Source organism: Orbicella faveolata, unplaced genomic scaffold (genome assembly GCF_042242905.1).
Source record: "Orbicella faveolata isolate gen_17 unplaced genomic scaffold, um_ofav_v1 contig_47, whole genome shotgun sequence".
Taxonomy (NCBI): Eukaryota; Metazoa; Cnidaria; class Anthozoa; order Scleractinia; family Merulinidae; genus Orbicella; species Orbicella faveolata.
Genome location: NW_028301577.1, coordinates 6,949,278 through 6,967,704, shown reverse-complemented (window position 1 = coordinate 6,967,704; position 18,427 = coordinate 6,949,278). Strand labels below are relative to the sequence as shown.

The 18,427-nt window shown below is 39.2% G+C and overlaps 2 protein-coding genes across 2 annotated transcripts in view; both read left to right on the top strand.

Moving 5' to 3' along the window:
* Positions 1-733: 733 nt before the first annotated feature.
* Positions 734-18,427, top strand: part of LOC110051865 (putative E3 ubiquitin-protein ligase HECTD4) — a 60,256-nt gene continuing 42,562 nt past the window's right edge. The window contains exons 1-10 of the mRNA XM_089280559.1: positions 734-1,501; positions 2,110-2,430; positions 3,555-3,693; positions 4,166-4,508; positions 4,991-5,128; positions 5,896-6,003; positions 7,149-7,286; positions 10,156-10,720; positions 13,135-13,255; positions 13,716-13,817. Coding sequence (XP_089136685.1) covers positions 804-1,501; positions 2,110-2,430; positions 3,555-3,693; positions 4,166-4,508; positions 4,991-5,128; positions 5,896-6,003; positions 7,149-7,286; positions 10,156-10,720; positions 13,135-13,255; positions 13,716-13,817 — 2,673 coding nt within the window. The 5' untranslated portion in view covers positions 734-803. The remainder of the gene's footprint in view (positions 1,502-2,109; positions 2,431-3,554; positions 3,694-4,165; positions 4,509-4,990; positions 5,129-5,895; positions 6,004-7,148; positions 7,287-10,155; positions 10,721-13,134; positions 13,256-13,715; positions 13,818-18,427) is intronic.
* On the top strand, positions 13,827-18,292 carry LOC110042762 (E3 ubiquitin-protein ligase TRIM45-like). The gene has a single exon (XM_020748132.2). It carries the CDS (start codon positions 14,794-14,796, stop codon positions 17,002-17,004), a length of 2,211 nt encoding a protein of 736 aa, XP_020603791.2. The 5' UTR covers positions 13,827-14,793; the 3' UTR covers positions 17,005-18,292.

Here is an 18,427-nt window from a genome sequence, read left to right as displayed (position 1 = left end):
ATCCTGGAGTAGTTTTTAGCTGGCTCCAACTTTAAGCAGCTCACTCACAAGGACATTGTTCAAAAAGAAATTTAACCGGCAATTTAACCCAGTACATTCCAGACTTTTAAAGTGCTGTTGTAACTTTCCTCGTAGTTCAAAGTCAGGAATAACTTTAGAAATTCAAGTTTTATTCCTGTCCCTGTATGGAACTTTTTTATGGAATTATGAGAAATTGCAACTACAAAGTCTTTTATCCGAAATTCACGAGGATTTCTTCTTTCAACCTTATTTATTTATCTTATTTATTTGCTACTTTTATTCAGTGGACCTACTATTTATATGCTATGTTTGAGTAGTGTTACCCATCATTTCGAATGAGCAGTAAATTGAAAAAAACTGGAAATAAAAGAAATAAAGAAACGAGTGCTCTGAGTGCAATTGCAGCATTTTTCTTCAAATAAAGCTAATAATAAATTAAATAATAAATTACAAACAGTTGTCCAAATTAATGGACACATGTACACATCCTGTACCTATTTTTATAACACTCATTGACCAGAAAAAGATAAAAAACTGAAACTTTTGAGGTTTCAATACTTTTTATGCTGAAATTTAAGCCACCTACATTAAGTACAAATAAGTTAAAACTGAAACTTTTAAGGTCTGAAAGCATAGTGGTGAAATGTAATGAAACGTGATGAAAGGATTTTGCGTGACTCGTTACACGACATGCATTGAAGCGAGGCAAATTCAAAGATCAGCAGAAATAGCTGCCATGTTGATCTTCCGCTATGTTTATCTACAACAACAATGAATGAAAGATGACGAATACTGCAACAGCTGGCTCTGATGCCTGGTCTTCTGTCACAGAACAGAGTATTTTTCTTGACGATGGCCTTAAATTTGTTGTCGAGGTTCTCCAACCTCCTCTTATCTCCACCGAGCGCTCCGCATTTGTGGAGTGCATTTCCGAGCACAAGTTTGAAACTTCTTCAAACGCGGAACTCAGCAGGCGTCTTTTGAATGCGTGTGCTCTTCAACATGGTTCATATTACAAGTTTTTCAACTATCGACAGCGTGCTTTGCTTGGCCTTTGGCACTCACAGAAATCCAAAATAACAACTTTGTCGTCGAAAATTTCTCGACCTCCTGCCGGTAGTCATGGTGGTCTGAAAACTTCCAAGGCCGATTTGAAACTGAAAGGACAACCGCAGGATGTTTCTTTTTCGTCCCATGTTAGTCTTCTTCTCTTAGTTCCCATTCTACAGTCTCAAAGTCGCACAGATCCTTCACTGGCTGGGCAATGTTCGGAATTATTACTGCAATGTCTTCAAAATTGCGCTCCAAACTCTCTAGCCGTTGAACCTGTAAGCTGCATCAAAGGCCTAGCTGATCTTCTTTGTAGTTGGTTGCAGCAAGCCAACGGTGAAGAAAATAGAAGTAAACATGAAGAATTAGCTCGGTGTGGTGTGAAAAGAGAGGGTTTGGTAGCAGCACTCATCGCATTAGCCTGTGGAAGGTAACAACTTAATCCAGCTGTTTAATCTAATTGGCTTGGCCAAGTAATTTTTAATAAACCTAATTAGGCTTGATTTAAGAGATATGCGAAATATGAGTTAATGGTGACAAATTAATGTGCTTGAAGCTGTTTTTGAATGTAGAAAGGCTTATTGCTGTCAGATCTGATGCAAAGATTGGATACATTTAGAAACAGAAAATTTCTTGTGTTTACATAATGTGATACATTGTAAAAACATGAGAGACCATTTGGGAGAGGTCACAGATTAAATGTAATCTCAAGGTTTACATACTTTCAAATTCTCCCAAACTTTCATAGGTGTTTTATTACATCTGGTAAAATGGAAGCATATATTTTTCATTTCTTATACATGTATTATTTAATAATGAAAAACATTTTTGCAAGAATATGTGATAAGTTGATTGGCGGGGACTTGGTGGAGTACAATTTAGGTGATAATCAGGCTAGTAGGGCACAGAGGAAGCCATTAAAGCTTATATAAGTGATGTGCAAATGGTGTAGCAACTTCACTATGGGTATCTGATTACAAAACGTCCAATGTAGATACCTGTAATTACTGACCCTATGTGATTTATTTTCATCAACAGGCTCTCCATTCAACTATTTATTCAAGTTCTTGAAGTTCTTCAACAACAGAGGACTGTGTTGGGCAAGCTGCCTGTAGGTGGCACACTAAAAAAAGCTATAGAGTATGAAAGGAAGGGTTCATTCAATGACCTTGGTGGCCTGCACACATCTTGTTTTATCACTAGTTGGCAGTTTGAAGTAACTTTAACTGAATCTGAAGACTCCATTAACAGCAATGACCAGATAAATACTGTTGTTTGTGATGGGAAATTCCTGTATCTCATTAGTGGGGCTACTGAAGGTCTGGTTAAAATTGGCACTGGAAAACATGGAACACTCAGGTGAAAATGATAAGAATATTTACTGTTTATAAAGCAACGTGTGCTAGTGTAGTCATAACACCACAGAGTACAGTCCAACAATCCTAATCCCATACAAAACTGTACTGCACACTGATGTGTATAGAGACTGAGGAATGTCATGAGCTGGTCTTGATGAGAGCTGTTTGGCTCTGTGCATACCAGCAACTTAGTAAGTGTATACAATTCAGAACATTTTAGAAGACAATTCCCCAGCTTTCCAGTAAAGTCGAGCTCAATTAGTTGGATTGTATGATAAAGTCTTTTTAACTAAGTCAGCAGTTGGAAAATACTTGGCTCTAGGTCATGTTGTACAGATCTTAGAGCACTTGCTTTCTGTGCCATATTGACCTAAAGCTAAACATTTTCCTTCCTGTCTGATCCTTTTCAACATACAATAAATAATCTTGTATACACAGTCTGACGATGACCTCATTTATAGAGAGTAATACTTCTGTACTCTCTGGAGTGGAGTAATATGGTTGTTCTTTAGAGAGCACAGAGACAAGCATTTACCATGTATCTTGGAAAAGTTTCACCAAACTGCCCATTCCAAATGCTTCCATAATATACTGATATATGGACAATTCACTTGGTCCCAAAGGAATCAGAATTCATACAGTTTTTACCTAATAATACAGACACCTTCTGTCTCCATAATATGGGCACTGTACCCTACACCTTATATGTAAGTGTCCTTTTTTAAGAGGCTTGACTGCAGTTCAGATACTAGTCTTTCCAAATTAGCTCTGGAAAGGTACAGTATACTGTGGAGGTGTAGTGGCCTAATGGTTAGCACGCTGGACTCTGGATTGAGTGGTCCAGGTTTGAGCCCTGGCCAGGATCATTGTGTTCTTGGGCAAGACACTTTACTCTCACAGTGCCTCTCTCTACCCAGGTGTATAAATGGGTACTGGTGAATTTTATACTGGGGGTAACCCTGTGATGGACTAGCATCCCATCCAGGGGGGAGTAGAAATACTCCTAGTTACTTCCTGCTACAGAAACTGGGATAGGCTGCGGCTGTTTGGGCTACTGACCTGATGCAGACTTTTACCTTTGTATCATACTGTCCTTTCAATCATTGTCTGGTCTTGTTCTTTCAGGGGGAGCATGTGCAGAAGGAATGCTGATCTCAGGGAGGGGTGGTTAGCTATTGTACAAGGCTGGTTATTGTTCCGACCGAAGGTGTTTGACAACGAGCCTTCAAGTGTGTGCTACATTTTGGATACAATATCTCTGCAAGTAAGATATATCTCTCAGTAGGAGTGTTTTCTGCATGTTTCATAATGATAATAAAAAAGTGTTCACAGTTAGCAGGATTTGTTTCAATTTGTGTTAAATCTATGAGTGTTCTATCACAAATGCCATTCTCTTATTTGCCCAAGCTACTCGCTATCTATTCTGTTGTAGATGGTGAGTAGCCTAGCAGTATGTGCTTGTTCACAAACAAAGGAGCCTCTTCTTTGCATTTTCGAAGTGTCTGTAAAGAGGATTTAGATAAAGTTTTGAACAACTTGTAGATTTATACTAAAACAATTAAAATAATTATTCATTCTCAATTTCTGTGTGACAGTTGATTCAGGCTGTACCCTCTTGAACTATCATGTGATAGAAAATTTGAGCTTAATAATCTGATTGTTAAATATTGAAGACGACTTCCTGGGTGACCCCTTGTGATAGTTTTGTAATTATATTGCTTTTCTTGTTTCATTAGATAATACGAACAGTCAAGCTGAAGGATGCAATTAAGCCAGAGGTTGATAGAGTACAACCCTCTCTGCAACACAAGACCATACAGTTTCTAAGTGATGGGGTTCACTTGTATTGGCTTTGGACTACGAAAACATCAGAGCAAACTGATCAAGAGAATAGAAAACTGGATTTGTGTTTACAAGAATTCAAACTAGAATCAAGTGAGGATGAGCTTGAAGTTTTTGCCTCTTCCTGTAGTGATGCAGTTGTTGTGATGAGGAGAGAGGAACCACTGTCTTCTTTGTCATCTCCATTACCAGTCAGACGTTCACCTACAACTCCTACTCCTCAGAAAGATGCAGATGGTAAGTTTGGTCAGTCAGTCAGTCAGTCAGTCAGTCAGTCAGTCAGTCCTGAAGTCAGTCAGTCAGTCAAACAATCAAACAATCAGTCAAACAATCAGTCAATCAATCAATCAGTCAATCAATCAATCAATCAATCAATCAATCAATCAATCAATCAATCAATCAATCAATCAGTCAGTCAGTCAGCCAGTCAGCTAGTCAGCCAGTTGGCCAGCCAGTCAGCCAGTCAGCCAGTCAGCCAGTCAGTCAGTCACATCCAGTATTATGAAGTACAAAAAGAAGTACAGTGATGTAATATATCATTGACTACACATTTAATTTATATGAAAATGCAGATACTGAAATGAAAAAATCCACTAACCTTAAGTGCATTTTTTCAAAGTAAGGACGAGTGATTAGTTTGCAAACAGTCGTCTGAACAATTTATGAATAATGATGAATCAAGCCAATAAATGATACAAAACATTTGTATTGTATTTCAGAGATAGTTAGTTGTGGATTGACAATGAGTGCTCTCAAGCAGTCAGCCATGTTTATCAGTGGTGACATGTTAATCATTGTGGTACCACAGCTTGCAAATCCTTCTGGACCCATCCTGCTATCACTCAGGGGACACAGAAGTATGACACATTCTGTTTATCAAATCTTCTTATAATAAATAAATTGTATCTTAATTGCATTTGTCTACGAACACCTCTAATGACACAGACTCTTCTTCTCACAAAACTAGAAATCCGCATACATGTATTTGTCGCAAACAGGAGTGGCTAATGATAAATGGCTTCTAGAGGAATCACCTCTCCTAGCTTTAACTTTTCGAGCACCAAAGGGTTTAAATAGAATGATAACTATCCTACACAAGCTTGTAGCTGTGAAACTTGAAGCACACCACCCCCTAAACTAAAGTGGTGTATTTTGTTTACGTCAGGGTAGAGAGAGTGCCCAAGGCAAGTAACCATTTCATGTTAAAATGTGTCCAGATGCATAACAAAAACAAAAACAAACTCCTCTGAAACTTCTTGTCAGATGTTGAAATGCAAACAGCACAGCTGACGTAAAAGCACTGCTCAGGAGGGTTTCACCTACAAACTTAAATTTTTAAGTTTAAGTTTTTTTTTCAAGGTACATGTATAACCACATTAAGCTGCCTGTTGCACTAACCTTAGGAAAACTGTGCACACCAACTTTATTGATATTAAAAGTAAGGGAGTCACCATTTAAAATCAGACCAGTTATAGCTTGCCTTGACCAGAGAAACTTTCCATCAAAACTGGGTTGCTCAATCTTATAAGTATCACTGGCAAGGTTTAGTTTGTACACTAGAATATTACATTGCCAAGGGGATTCTTAGTATACATAAGTTTGTGTTTAACATCACTTCCTACAGGTCCAGTGAATTATTGTTTTTCAATCCTGGATGGTTCTTCTGTGAAGCATGAAAATGTTGTCAACTCAGCCACACCCAAGTGGCAAGATCTAGTTATTCCAGGCCTGAGTAAGTCACTTTGTTTCTTAGCTACCATTTTAATCCTTGGGTCCCAGTTGTTCAACAGGCAGGTAGTACTATCCAGTAGACTCTGATATATCACTATCCAGTTGATAAAGAGATAGCTTTTGTTAACACTTTTCCACTGGATAGTGACTTATCAGGTGGAAAATAATTTTTGTTGTTATACCGCCCAACTCAAATACGTTTTCCGATTGGAGGAGAATGTGTCACGTGTTGTGGGTCAAAACTAGGGTGAACAAAACTCACTAACTCCCTAGGGAAACAACAACTTGAACTTTAGACTCACACGTGATCAGGTTGTGCTCCTTGAAACTGTGGCAAATTTGTGAGCCAGCTGGCTTCAAGCAAAGGATTTCTTTGCAGTTTTGTTCTATTTTTAAGTTGGGAGGTATGACAAAACAATTAATGTCTGGTCCCATGGGAAGCAGTGAGTTTTGTTTCCCCTCAACCTCAACATTGAGGGTCTTGGGGAAACAAAACTCACTGTTTCCCTTGGGGCTAGTCATTAAGTGCTAATTAACCACCCTTTCAGTAACCAATCTTGGTTTGCCAGACCCTGGTGAGTTTTTATTTTTATTTTATTTATTTAGTTTTCTATATTTTGGGGATATTACCGGTAATGGATGTGAGATGATTAAAGTCAACTTGGTGCTATGCCCTCCTTGGCTAGCTATCATCTCATCTCCAACACGCTTGTGAAAGAGTTGTTAAATATTGATAAACAGAATTACAAACAGGACTTTGCAGACTAAAAACCTGGAAATTGAGATTGTTTGAAATTTAGTGAGGCAAGTCTGGATCGAAACACATGTAGAGTGTAAACAGACAATTCACTACACACTTTTCCATGGGCCATAGCAGAAAACTGAGTTTGGTTTAGATATCAAGTGACTGTATAATACCCAAATTTTGTAGCAGTAGAATATGTATTACACATTTTAAAACAAAGATGCAACATTGAGTTTTGTAGAGCTTTGTGACAGATCTCTCACTTTTGTAATTTCAAACAGGGTTGTTTCTCAGAGTTGAATAGTAATCTTTAGAAAAAAATATTTGCCACCTGACCAGTGACCACCAGTTTTGAAAACTTGTATTTCAAAAGTGTTGTTTAAATTATTACATTATCACAGGTGTTTGCCAGGACTCTGTTAATGGCCGACTATGGAGTTATGGTAACAGTCAGATGGGTGAATGGGTGCATGGTGGACATCCATCTTGCAGTCAGGTGTCTCAGCAGCTTAGAACTCCTCCAAGGTCTCAATGTTCAGGTTAGGAATCAGGTTTTACTAACCTTTTCAGCTAGAAGGCCAGGAAAAAGGTTAACTTTGTAACTGAACTTTTTTATTAATTATAACAATTTTCTGACTAGATGGTCAAACCAAGAAGTGTAAATCATTCTCACTGCTGGCCAATTTACCTTGCACGCGGCCCTTATTGAAACCCTCTGTGAGGAATTCCCTGTTTAATCTGCAAGACATAGAGATTATGTTGCATGGAAATATGAATTTTATTTTCAAGTGGTATAATAAATTGTTTTTAATATGAGAAAATAAAATTCGTATCTTCAAGCCACTATTGTAGTAATTTTGTAGTTGTATTTTGTAGACAAACTGACTGATTGTTTCTGTTAATTTATGAACAAACAGACTGTAGTCATTGATGACTTATATTGTTTCCTCAGATTCCAAACCCCAAATGGTTGTTAGTCAGGTTATCAAATGCTTTGTCTTAAATATTTGTCTTTTCATAAAAAAAATGTTTTATTAAATTGAGATATATATTTTCCACTATAATGACAAAACGAAAATTGCTTTCAACCTCTCCCACCCAACAAGAACAAAACATAGGCACGCAAGGCGTGCAAGAGTTATTTTTTTTGTGAACTATAAGTCTCGGAGATAGGCACATTCATGGAACTGTTTACAGTAATGATTTGGTTGATTTGACAAGTTTTTTTGGTTGCGATGTACAGCAAGAAAGAAACTGGGAGTTTATGATGTACATAAGATGTTACATCGGTAATGGTAAGATAACTAAATAGTAAGCCATAAAATGTTTGACTGAACAAACTACAGTAATCTGACATGTCTCCAGATTAATGTAGAGACCAACTTATTTTCTAACAGGCAATTTTATTCGTTCTTTGATACAACCCACACTGTGATTGGTCTGACACGCGCACATGCATAACTCCCTCACTCACCGATCACGTAGCCCTTCCCCCCCCCCGGGGGGGGGAACTCCCTTATATGGGCTATATAGGTCTGTGCGGCCCCGAAGGGTATGGTTTTTCAGCCGTTTTGGTCATAAATAGGGTATCGATTTTAGCTGATTTTGGCCATTTTGGTCATAAATAGGGGACGGTTTTTGCACTCTAGCCTTGATATGGGTATGCTTTAAGAAGAAGCCACTTTTTCATCATTATCGAAAAGAAAATCAACAAAAGCCCTTCACAAATTTATACGTTTACGGTAATTTAACATTGGTTTGAACTAGGGAGCTAATTATAACGCAGTTCTGAAACAGGGTTTTGATTTGAGGGTCAGGTCGTAAATAGGGTTTCGAATTTTTGGTCAGGTCATAAATAGGGTAAGGAATATCGCAGATTTTGGTCATAAATAGAGTAAGGGTTTTGGGAAGCGGGCCGCACACCCCCGACCAATTTTTCTGGGAGTACCCCCTCGGGAGCCCTTCCAGCCCCCAAGAGGAATTTTTGCTCAAAAATACTCAAGATTAAGAGAACTTTTCGCATTTTATACAAGTAGTAAGTTTACTCTTTTTACACAACACAACGTAACAACACTACTTCACCGAAAATTTAAAGAAAGAGAAGAAGACCTCTCTGACACGTTGAAAGTCTGATTTAATTAAATTGCACTTTAACTTGGTGCCACACAGTCTTCAAAGAACATTTGAACAGTTTTCATACTTTTTACCTTTAAAAATATCGGACTGAAAAGAATGTCATAAAATGCTCATCAAATAAAAATATTAAACTGCTACTGCAGAGACGTAAAAACACTCTAGAAAGGAAAGCTTCTTTTTTGTTTAATATCCTGGGAACAATAGCCGATAACTTGTAAGCTCTAATTGAATTTACTCCCATATGAAAAACAAAAGTGTCGAGTTACCATTTGTAACTAAAAATAGCAAACATCTCGTGGGAACAAGTGGCGACGATTCGTCAGCTCTAATTGAATTGACTACCTTGTGAAAAACAAGAGTGTCAAATTACCCATTGTAACTAAAAAAATAAAAATATCTCGTCATATTTGCATGCAATAAGAACAAAACAATCGTTACCTGTAACGTTACCTGTACCTGTACAATCTGTAATCGTTACCTGTACCTGTACAATCGTTACAAAACTATCGTTACACTTAACATTGTAAACGTTAGAGCTGCTTCAAATCTAAATAGTCTCGTCTCCTCTAAAACATGTCCTAAGAACTAAAAGCGACGATTCGTGACCTCTAATTGAATTAACTCCTTGTGAAAAACAAAAGTATCAAGTTACCCTTTGTAATTAAAAATAAAAATATCTCGTGCCATTTGCCTACTACTCATGAACTGCTTCAAAACTCAAGACTCATCTCGTTCATAACTAGCCACCATTTCACTGAAAATTATGCACTCTAAAACAGCCCAATGTACGTATGTAACCGTCACACTCTCCTCCAAACCGGACTAAAAATCACAAACCGACAACATACACGTCACTCTTTATTTTTCAATTACCAAAGTCCTTGTGTTTATACTTACCTTGTGTTTCTCACGTACCATTTACCTTTACAACAAGAAATTTGATTGGCTGTTCATAGTAGATCCAATCTGATTGGTGTGACATACATACATCTCTCACTCACTCACTCACTCACTCACTCACCCATTGACCCGTCCATAACATACCCGACGCGCCGACTAAGAGGTATTTTTTTTACAAAAAAATAACTCAAAAAGCATATGTTTTTGAGAACATTTTCTGGACAGGTACAAGTATGCTATCCTTTCAAATGCTGGCTTAGGAAAATGTCCATTCATACATACATGTAATTAGTCTGCAGCTTTAGGATGGTGACATGTTACAGGTTATCAAATGTATTTTTCCTTTTCTTATTGTACTTACTATTCTTGCAGCTAAAACTGTGCAAGATCTGCTTGACCCAGCGGAAGCTTCATCATCCTTAGCCCACCACATTACATTCCTCTGCCGACGACTGGATGCTAAGATACGGGTGGCTTTGATAGAAAACGATTCTGACATTCCACTGCATGACTCGACTGATTCTTATAACCCATTACTGAGCCTCATCTGCAATGTACTAAATACTGCCATAAGCGAAGGCCAGCATGATGTAACAATAGCCATGCTAGTTGCACTGCAAACTCTTATGAGGCAAGCAAGTGCTGGCTGGGCCAAACTAGATGACAGTGCTGTTAAGGACACAAGGCTACTTCTGTGGAAACTGATAAACACAGCAATTGGTACTGTTGGAGCTGAAGTGCAGCTGGAGGTCTGCAACGTGTTAAAAGCTGGCCTGGAAGTGTTTTATCCCAATGCAGTGGAAAGGAGTACTCTACTGATGCTTCTACTGTCTGAAGGGGAATCCACTCCCAACATGGGGCCATTGCTGGATTTGTTACTCACTAATTTAGCTGAGGACATATTGAGTGTCGATCCTGGAGTGACTGTAAAAGAAAGGTAAGTGTTACAAATGATAGAATGTTCTGATGTATTACTTTATTATAATCGAAGACAAAGATATTTGCTGTAGGGTGTTTCAGCTGAAATCCACTCTTGAAGACTGAACAGAAATTTAGAGCTGTGGATTATACCGAAAAAGGATAAGGAAAACTAGAGTACCTATATACACACTGGGGAAATATCATTGGATTGACACAAAATCAGAAGCATCTTTTGTGGAAAACTAGCTACCAAAGGGAGATTTACACTTGCAGGCTTGAAGGTGGCCTGTGTGTATCCATCCAAAAGACTCCACACAGTACAGATTATAAGAAAACAAGTTGTTAACATTGTGATCATTTTTGTGTGGACTTAAACATTCAACATTTTCTGTTTCACAAATTCCAAGATGACCGCAAAAAGATATAATCTGACTGGAGTTAAAAAAAAAAGTAGTTGTGGGCTTGTTGGACCTCATTTGATTTGCAAAGTTTAAAAGAGGGTTCCCAATAGGTTTGGCGGGAGGCGGGATTTGGCTTTTTTTCACGGTGATATTCGGGATTTCAGCTGAAAACAGGGGCAGGAAGCGGGAATTTCAATTGCGTGTGGGAGCGGATTCCGTGTTTTTATAGGGCTGGGATGCGAGATTGTCAAGGGAAACAGAGCGGGATATGGGATTTGAATTCCATCGTGACTTCATCATAAGTTGGCCAGCACAAAAACCGCAAGCTGGCGGAAATAAATCTTTTGTGCGTATAGCTGTGTCAGGTTTCAAGTAATGAATAGCAACGGCTCTGTACCCAGTCAGGTCCTGTCAAACGTATCCATTATTGCTTACCTTACGTTAGTATCAGACCGTATGAGGTCTTTGAGTCCTATTGTGATCTTTTGTGTTGGCCTCTGACATAAATGTCATTTGTCCATTTCCGACATTTGCTTCTGTATTCTTGACCTCAGTGTTCTCAGTCCTGATCTTTTCTAGGGTTTTTAGTCTTTGACGTCTTTCGACCTTTTTACGAGCGCTAAGTGGATTGTTGTGGCCAGTATGGCCACGCCGGATAGCGGTGACAGTAATTTACCGAACGAACCGGGAAACGAAGTATGCGACATTATAAATTGCGTCGCCATTTATTATGAAAAGGGTGCAAGCGGGAATGCCTTCCTTCGGAAAGAAAAGTTCCGAGCACAGGTTTCAAGGAAAGTGAGGACGCTCAAAGCTTTAAAAGAAACTGTCAGGAGTGTTTATTTTTTAAACCTTGGCTGCATTTGACTTTTTAGACCTTGTAGGCCCTGTAGGTATTGTGATGTATTCCCGGTGTGTCTGGTCTGATCAGGCATGACCTTCATGCCCTCTGCTTTATGCTGTGACTGTTATGATCGTTCTGAAGTGGTCTCGTCAACAGAAGTGGTTAACAATAGACGTTTATGTGTAATGTGTAAATAGATGCATATTATTTAAAATACCTTTTGTTTGAATCGCACGTAAAGTTAGTGTCAACGGGTATGCTTTCCTCAAAGAGCAAAAAGAGGAATTAATATGAAAATATTATTTATATTTCTGGTTTCAAATTCTTTGCACGTGGACGGCACGTGAGACTTGCTCTGTCAAAACCAGCCTTAGCTCATTCCCAGGGTCTCTCTTCCTCCCGACATGGGCTTTGGGACAGACCATCAGGCGAGAGTGGGACTTTTTCTGTGGCGACTGTTTACGCAATAATTTATTTTACAAGATGAAATTCTCTGCACGATTTCTTTTCGGAAAACGACAGGGAAACGAACTTCCTGCTAGGGAGAGTGTCTACATTCGGCCGTGCTGTTCGGTTCAATAGGAGGCTAATGTTCTGCAAAAATACTCAATTAACATTTTTTCTTTTTTTTCCCGACAATTTGACGGTGCATGTTTGTACAACTCGATGGATGGAGATAATACGGACCAAATCTTCCTGTCTAAATAAGAAACACGATACATAAGAACAGGATTAGGGCCCATTGAGCTAGCACCCTATCGAATGTCAGACGCACGAACTAACACACATCTTCAAATACTCAGCTGATTGTCTTCAAAAAAACCAGGACTAGGAATATGGGAGTGAACAATCTCTCTCGAAAAAGAACAAACCAAAACAGTGAAACGTTTAAAGAAGGAAACGTAACAATCATTTCTGGTTATTTATCTGCTACCCATTGCATACAGATAGGCCTTTCATGATCTTTTCTGTAATGTTTATTTTTGTAAAGTTTCTGCCTTAATTATTATTTAACAAATTAATAATTAACGGAAAAACGTTATTGAAAAGTGGGCGGGATCGGGATTCCCAAGTAAAGAAGGGCGGGATGGCGGGATTAACAGGAAAAAATGGGCGGGAAAGCGGGAACTGAGAACCCTATTGTGGACCCTCTTAAAACTCTTTGATTTTGATAATCCTTTTTAGGCTAGCTGAAGATGTGGTGTTTGCAGCCCTCAAAGTGTGTGTCAAAGAGTCCAGTAACATGATCCTGCAATGTGGCAGTATAGATGATGAGGCATTTCAATCACTTGTGGCCAAGCATCCAGTTAGTTTACCTAATTAATCTTTTATAGTTCTAATCATGTTTAAGGCGCATTTTAACTTCACTGAAGATCCAGCATCTACTTGTAATGAAATTTAGATTTCCTGTATTTTTGGGAATGATACTATTATGTAGAATTTTGTTCACGAGGAAGTTTTTTTCAGCTAGAAAAATCATGCCTTTGCAAGGGATTTGCTCTGGGTTACTGGTGTTATCTACGTTACTTTTATCAACTGAAGAGAATTTGCTATTATTTCAGTTAAAAAGTCTGAACGGCTATTTTGCCCATGGGTAGATTGTGCTAGTTTGTCTGTGGAAAACTAGAGTGAAATTGAGTTCATCTGTGAGCAAAATAACCAACTAACATCAATAGAATTGTGTGACAGTCAGCAAAGAGAAATGTTTGTTTTGAGACTAAAACTGAGGTACCCTTTGATTTCCTTATTTCCCTATTTTTACACAGGACCTTTCTCCAGTCCTACAATATCTTACAGCTGTCTTTATCACAAGCTGGAGGGATGTCGTACTCTCTGATGAACAGGGGTCAGCTGTTAGAGTAGATGAGGTTGGTTCCGTTTTATATTTCCGCCAAGTTGTACGTATATCAAAAAATAGTATGAAGAGACGGCAGCATTTGACGGGTCGTTTTGTTGCTACAGTGGAATGTCAATTTAACGAACCTTTATATAACGAAGCGGCCAAAGTTACAGGTAAACGCATGTGGCAGAACCTCAATTTAACGAACCTCGATATAACATAGAGGGTCCAACATACGTTTGGCGGGATGCGGAAAGAGAGAAAAAATGGAGGCGTGATGCGAAACGACAGAAATTTTAATAGCGGGATGCGGGATAAAAATACTACTACGGGAGCAGAATTTGCCCTGTTTGACAGGGAGGATGCGGGTTTTCAAATTGACGGCGGGATACGGGATGAAAAAACGAAAATCACACGTCACGGACATTACGCGGAGAACTGCAACTCTAACCAGGCGGGATCGGGATAAACATTCCAAATTGTGCTAGATTGCGGGATTGCACCGAAAATTGTGGCGGGTCGCGGAACTGAAGTAGCTTACAATGCAACCTCAATATTTAGCTTCTTGATAAAAACGTCAATTTCCAAAGGCCCAGACGAGGGTCAGACAAGAGCCATTTTCAACTCGCTGGTGGGAGGATTAAAGTCGGCATAGAAAAAACATCAAATTTTGCTTACCATCCTCAGAGAGATTTGTGCGCTACCTATTGCATCGTTAATTTCAGATTTTCTAATGATATGACAGCCTATTCGTGATGAATTAGAACAAACCTGATAAGATTTACTTGATTGTAATTTAAACGATTAGCATATCGTGACTTTCAAAACACAACAAACCCAGCAGTCGTGCTGAATTTTATCATATGACACCGTGAAGGGTCCTTTGTTAACAGTCTCAAATTTGATTGGTTCTACTGACACAGTCGTGACGTTGATCAATTCTGATTTCTCGGAATCTGTAATAATTGTTTCGCAACTGAGAGTCAACCGAGCGACGCGTCGCGATGGAATCCCTTTTGAAAAACCTGCAGAAGCATCTTACTTGCTCGATTTGTCTCGATATCTACAACAAACCCAAGACTATCTCATGCCTTCACACATTTTGCCTTGAGTGTCTGGCGAATCATGCAAGAGCGAGCCACAGAGAAGGGAAATTCAGATGCCCAGAGTGTCAGGCGCAAATCGATTTACCTGAAGGAAATGACTTCGACAGATTGCAGAGCAGTTTTTTCCACAACAGCCTGTTGGGTCTGCTTGCCGTCCGACGGAGTGGCGAGGGAAACAGCATTACTTGTTCCCAGTGTAGGAAGAACAGCCCTCAGATGTACTATTGCTTTGACTGTGGACGATTTATGTGCCCAGACTGTTTCAACGCACATGAAATGCTTAAGGAATCTTTCGAAGGGCACAGAGTTACACCAGTCAATGAGTTTAAAGCAGAAGATTACGAAGCCTTATTGAAGCGACAACCATTTTGCTCGCAGGAGTTTCACGAGAAGGAAGTCACCCGATTCTTCTGCTTCTCGTGTGAAGCTTGTGTGTGCCAAATTTGCATAGTCACGGATCACCGAAACCACGAAATCGTTTTGCTCGACAAAGCAGCTCGTGACGAGAAACCCGACATCTTGTCAGGCGCTGAAATGATCGAGGAAAAGATAAGGCAGCTTGGTGAGGTGATTCGACGATTTGAAGAAGCGGTTTCTGAGCTGGAAAGGAATGTCGTAACTGCTAAACGCGGAGTCTCGCAAGCTGCAGACCAAATGATCGCAGAAATTCGTGAGCGCGAGCGAGAGGCGATTATCTCACTCGAGACGACACGCGTGACAAGAATCGAGAGATTTAACTCCGCTATACAGGAAGCACAGTCCCTGGTCAAACAAATGAAGCAAGCGGTTGAGTTTGCTAATAATTTGACACAGAGAAGCTCAAGCTCGGATATCATGAGGAACAAGAAAACTTTGAGGCAGAGATTTGAAGAGCTTGGTTTTACTGAAGTTCCAAAACACGGCGAGACATCATTTGTCAAGTTTTCGTCGGCTTCCCCTGTAGAAGGCTTGAAACTGGGTTTTATTGAGACTGTGGACATTAAGGTCGACGCAAATCGATCAAGGCTTGAAGGGCTGGATCAAACTCTTCAGGCTGGTGTAGAAGCAGAGTTTACGTTATACCCCAAAACATCTGAAGGGAAGACGAGTAACCAGGCTAACCTTAAAGATCAAGTTGAAGTTGTGATAGAACCCGCTAAAGATGTCTCCAATGTGATTGTTAGTGAGAAAAAAGACGGTAATCTTCAAGTGAAGTTTACTCCAATAGTACCAGGTGCTTACAACATTGAAGTGAAGATCAATGGCGATAAACTTCCGACCTGTCCTTTTACTACGCAGGTGAAAGAACGTGAGCTTGTTGTAGTGGATAACTTGGACTTAAAATTCTTTCAAGGAGACACTCCCCAAGGGTTATATGGAATCGCTGTTAATATGGAAGGCAATATGATTGTCACAGATCAACGTAGGCACTGTGTTTACGTTTTCGATAACGAAGGCAACTGTTTAAGGAAAACTGGTGGCCGAGGCACAAAAACTGGACAATTTCAGTTCCCAAAAGGCGTTTCTTTTTTGAACAACAACGAGATTCTAATTGCAGACCACGGGAATCATAGAATACAACACTTGAACATCAAGACAGGAGTTGTGAAGAGCTTTGGAAAGAGTGGTACAGGAAAAGGAGAGTTTCAGAATCCAATTGATGTTTGTCTGGATGATGAAGGACGCATTGTTGTAGCCGAGTACGAGAATAATAGGATACAGGTGATATCCAAAGAGGGAGAAACTCGTTCTATATTTGGAGACAGTGGTCCGGAGAAACTCGACCGTCCAGTTAGCTGCATTCCTTTGAAAAACATCTTTTTCGTTTCGGATAAAGGCAATCACTGCGTTAAAGCGTTTAATCAGTCAGGAACTTTTTTGTTCAAGTTTGGGATACAAGGGAATCAAGACGGACAATTCATTTACCCGTACTTCATGCATGTAGACAGTTCCAATAATCTTCTTGTATGTGATTCCGGAAACAACCGAGTTCAGCAATTTTCTTTAGACGGTCGTTTCACAGGCAAAAGTCACGCTGTTTTACCAGATCCTGTTGGAATAACAACAGCACCGGACGGAAGTATTCTCGTGACTAGTTATAAAGAAAAGAAAGTGTACATATTGAAGTAAATGTTTCAATTGTCGTTAGTATTTGAAATTCACGAACAATGTGTTTATTTGGTCTTTTAAAAATATGACGTCATGTTTCTCTGGCGACGTAACCCTAACCTGCATTACAAGGTGAGCAAAAGTCTTACCAGTAATTGTCAACAGACCAAATGGTGTAATACGCGTGTGTTTAGATATGATCTTTCATGCTGTATATGTTGGTTCGTGTAATTTAGCATTCGTGCAAAGGTAATACGTATTTATTCTTACTTTTCTTCTAAGAATTTGTTAGCAGGGAGTTTCAAGACTGATTGTCTGTTGAGTCTAAAATTAAATAGACCCTTTTCATAAATGGCTGCCAATTTAAAATTCTTTTGTATGCATTTAAATTAGCCTCACTAAACTCGTTTGGGAGTAAAAATTCTTTTGAATTATCAACTCAAAAACGAGGTTAGTCGGGCTAATTTTAATACTTACAAAAGAATTTATAATTGGCAGCCATTTATGAAAAGGGTCTATAGCAATGGACGTTGTCATAAGAGCTGAGTTACTTGTTACCTCTCGTTTTTGATACTTGGTGTCACATAAGACTCCATATTAGCTTGGTAGGCCGCTGTAGTCTTCCTCTTCCCCTCCCCATTCCCGGTAAAAAAATATACCACGTGACCTCACAATGGACATTTATACTTCAATGTTTTGGTGACATATTAAGTTTTTAAGAAATTCAGTTTCTGATAATTTAAGTGTAACATTTTTGACTGTCTTTAGCTGAGGCATAGTTATATAATTTGTATTTGTTGTGCCAGAAACACTGAAAGAAGCTGTTCTTACTTGTAATTCTGAGAAGATTCGTTGTTGTTAGGTTATTATCATAGAAAAACTGAGATTTTGTACTCGATAATGACATAGTTTTAAACTTTTAAACTTTTGTTGCTCAAAAGCGAAAGCCGGAATGACAAGTGAGTCTGACTGAGCGAGCTAAACTGCGCTTTCGTCAAATTTGGTCCTTTGTTGTTGAAGTTTTAGACTGTATGGTCTGTTTTTGATGGCTTGCTCTAGTTAGTTTCAGACGTCGTAGAAACTCTACTTCTGCCGTGATATGCGCGGTTTTGTGAAGTTAGAATTTGCGTCCCCAAGGAAGTGGTCAGTCATTCTCGATTCTCAGTCGGTGTAGCACTGTTTCTAAGTATTCTTAGTGTAAATAACACTGTCATAGCTGATAACACGTTGACAAAATTACACGATCTTATCCTTGCTGTGCGTCGATGAAGATTTCGTAGAAGAAATTGATTAAAGTCGCCACAGAGAAGTTCGTGCGTTGAGTGTCACCTGTCCTCTGAGAAATAAGTAGGGGTGGAATAAAGGTTTGGCGGGATGCGGGATAAAAGTACCAGATGTACTGCGGGAGCGGGAATTTGCCCTTTTTGACAGGGGGTATGCGGGA

What these genes read in the sequence shown, in the direction of transcription:
- LOC110042762 (XM_020748132.2), top strand. Translation starts at nt 14,794, where the DNA reads ATGGAATCCCTTTTGAAAAACCTGCAGAAGCATCTTACTTGCTCGATT.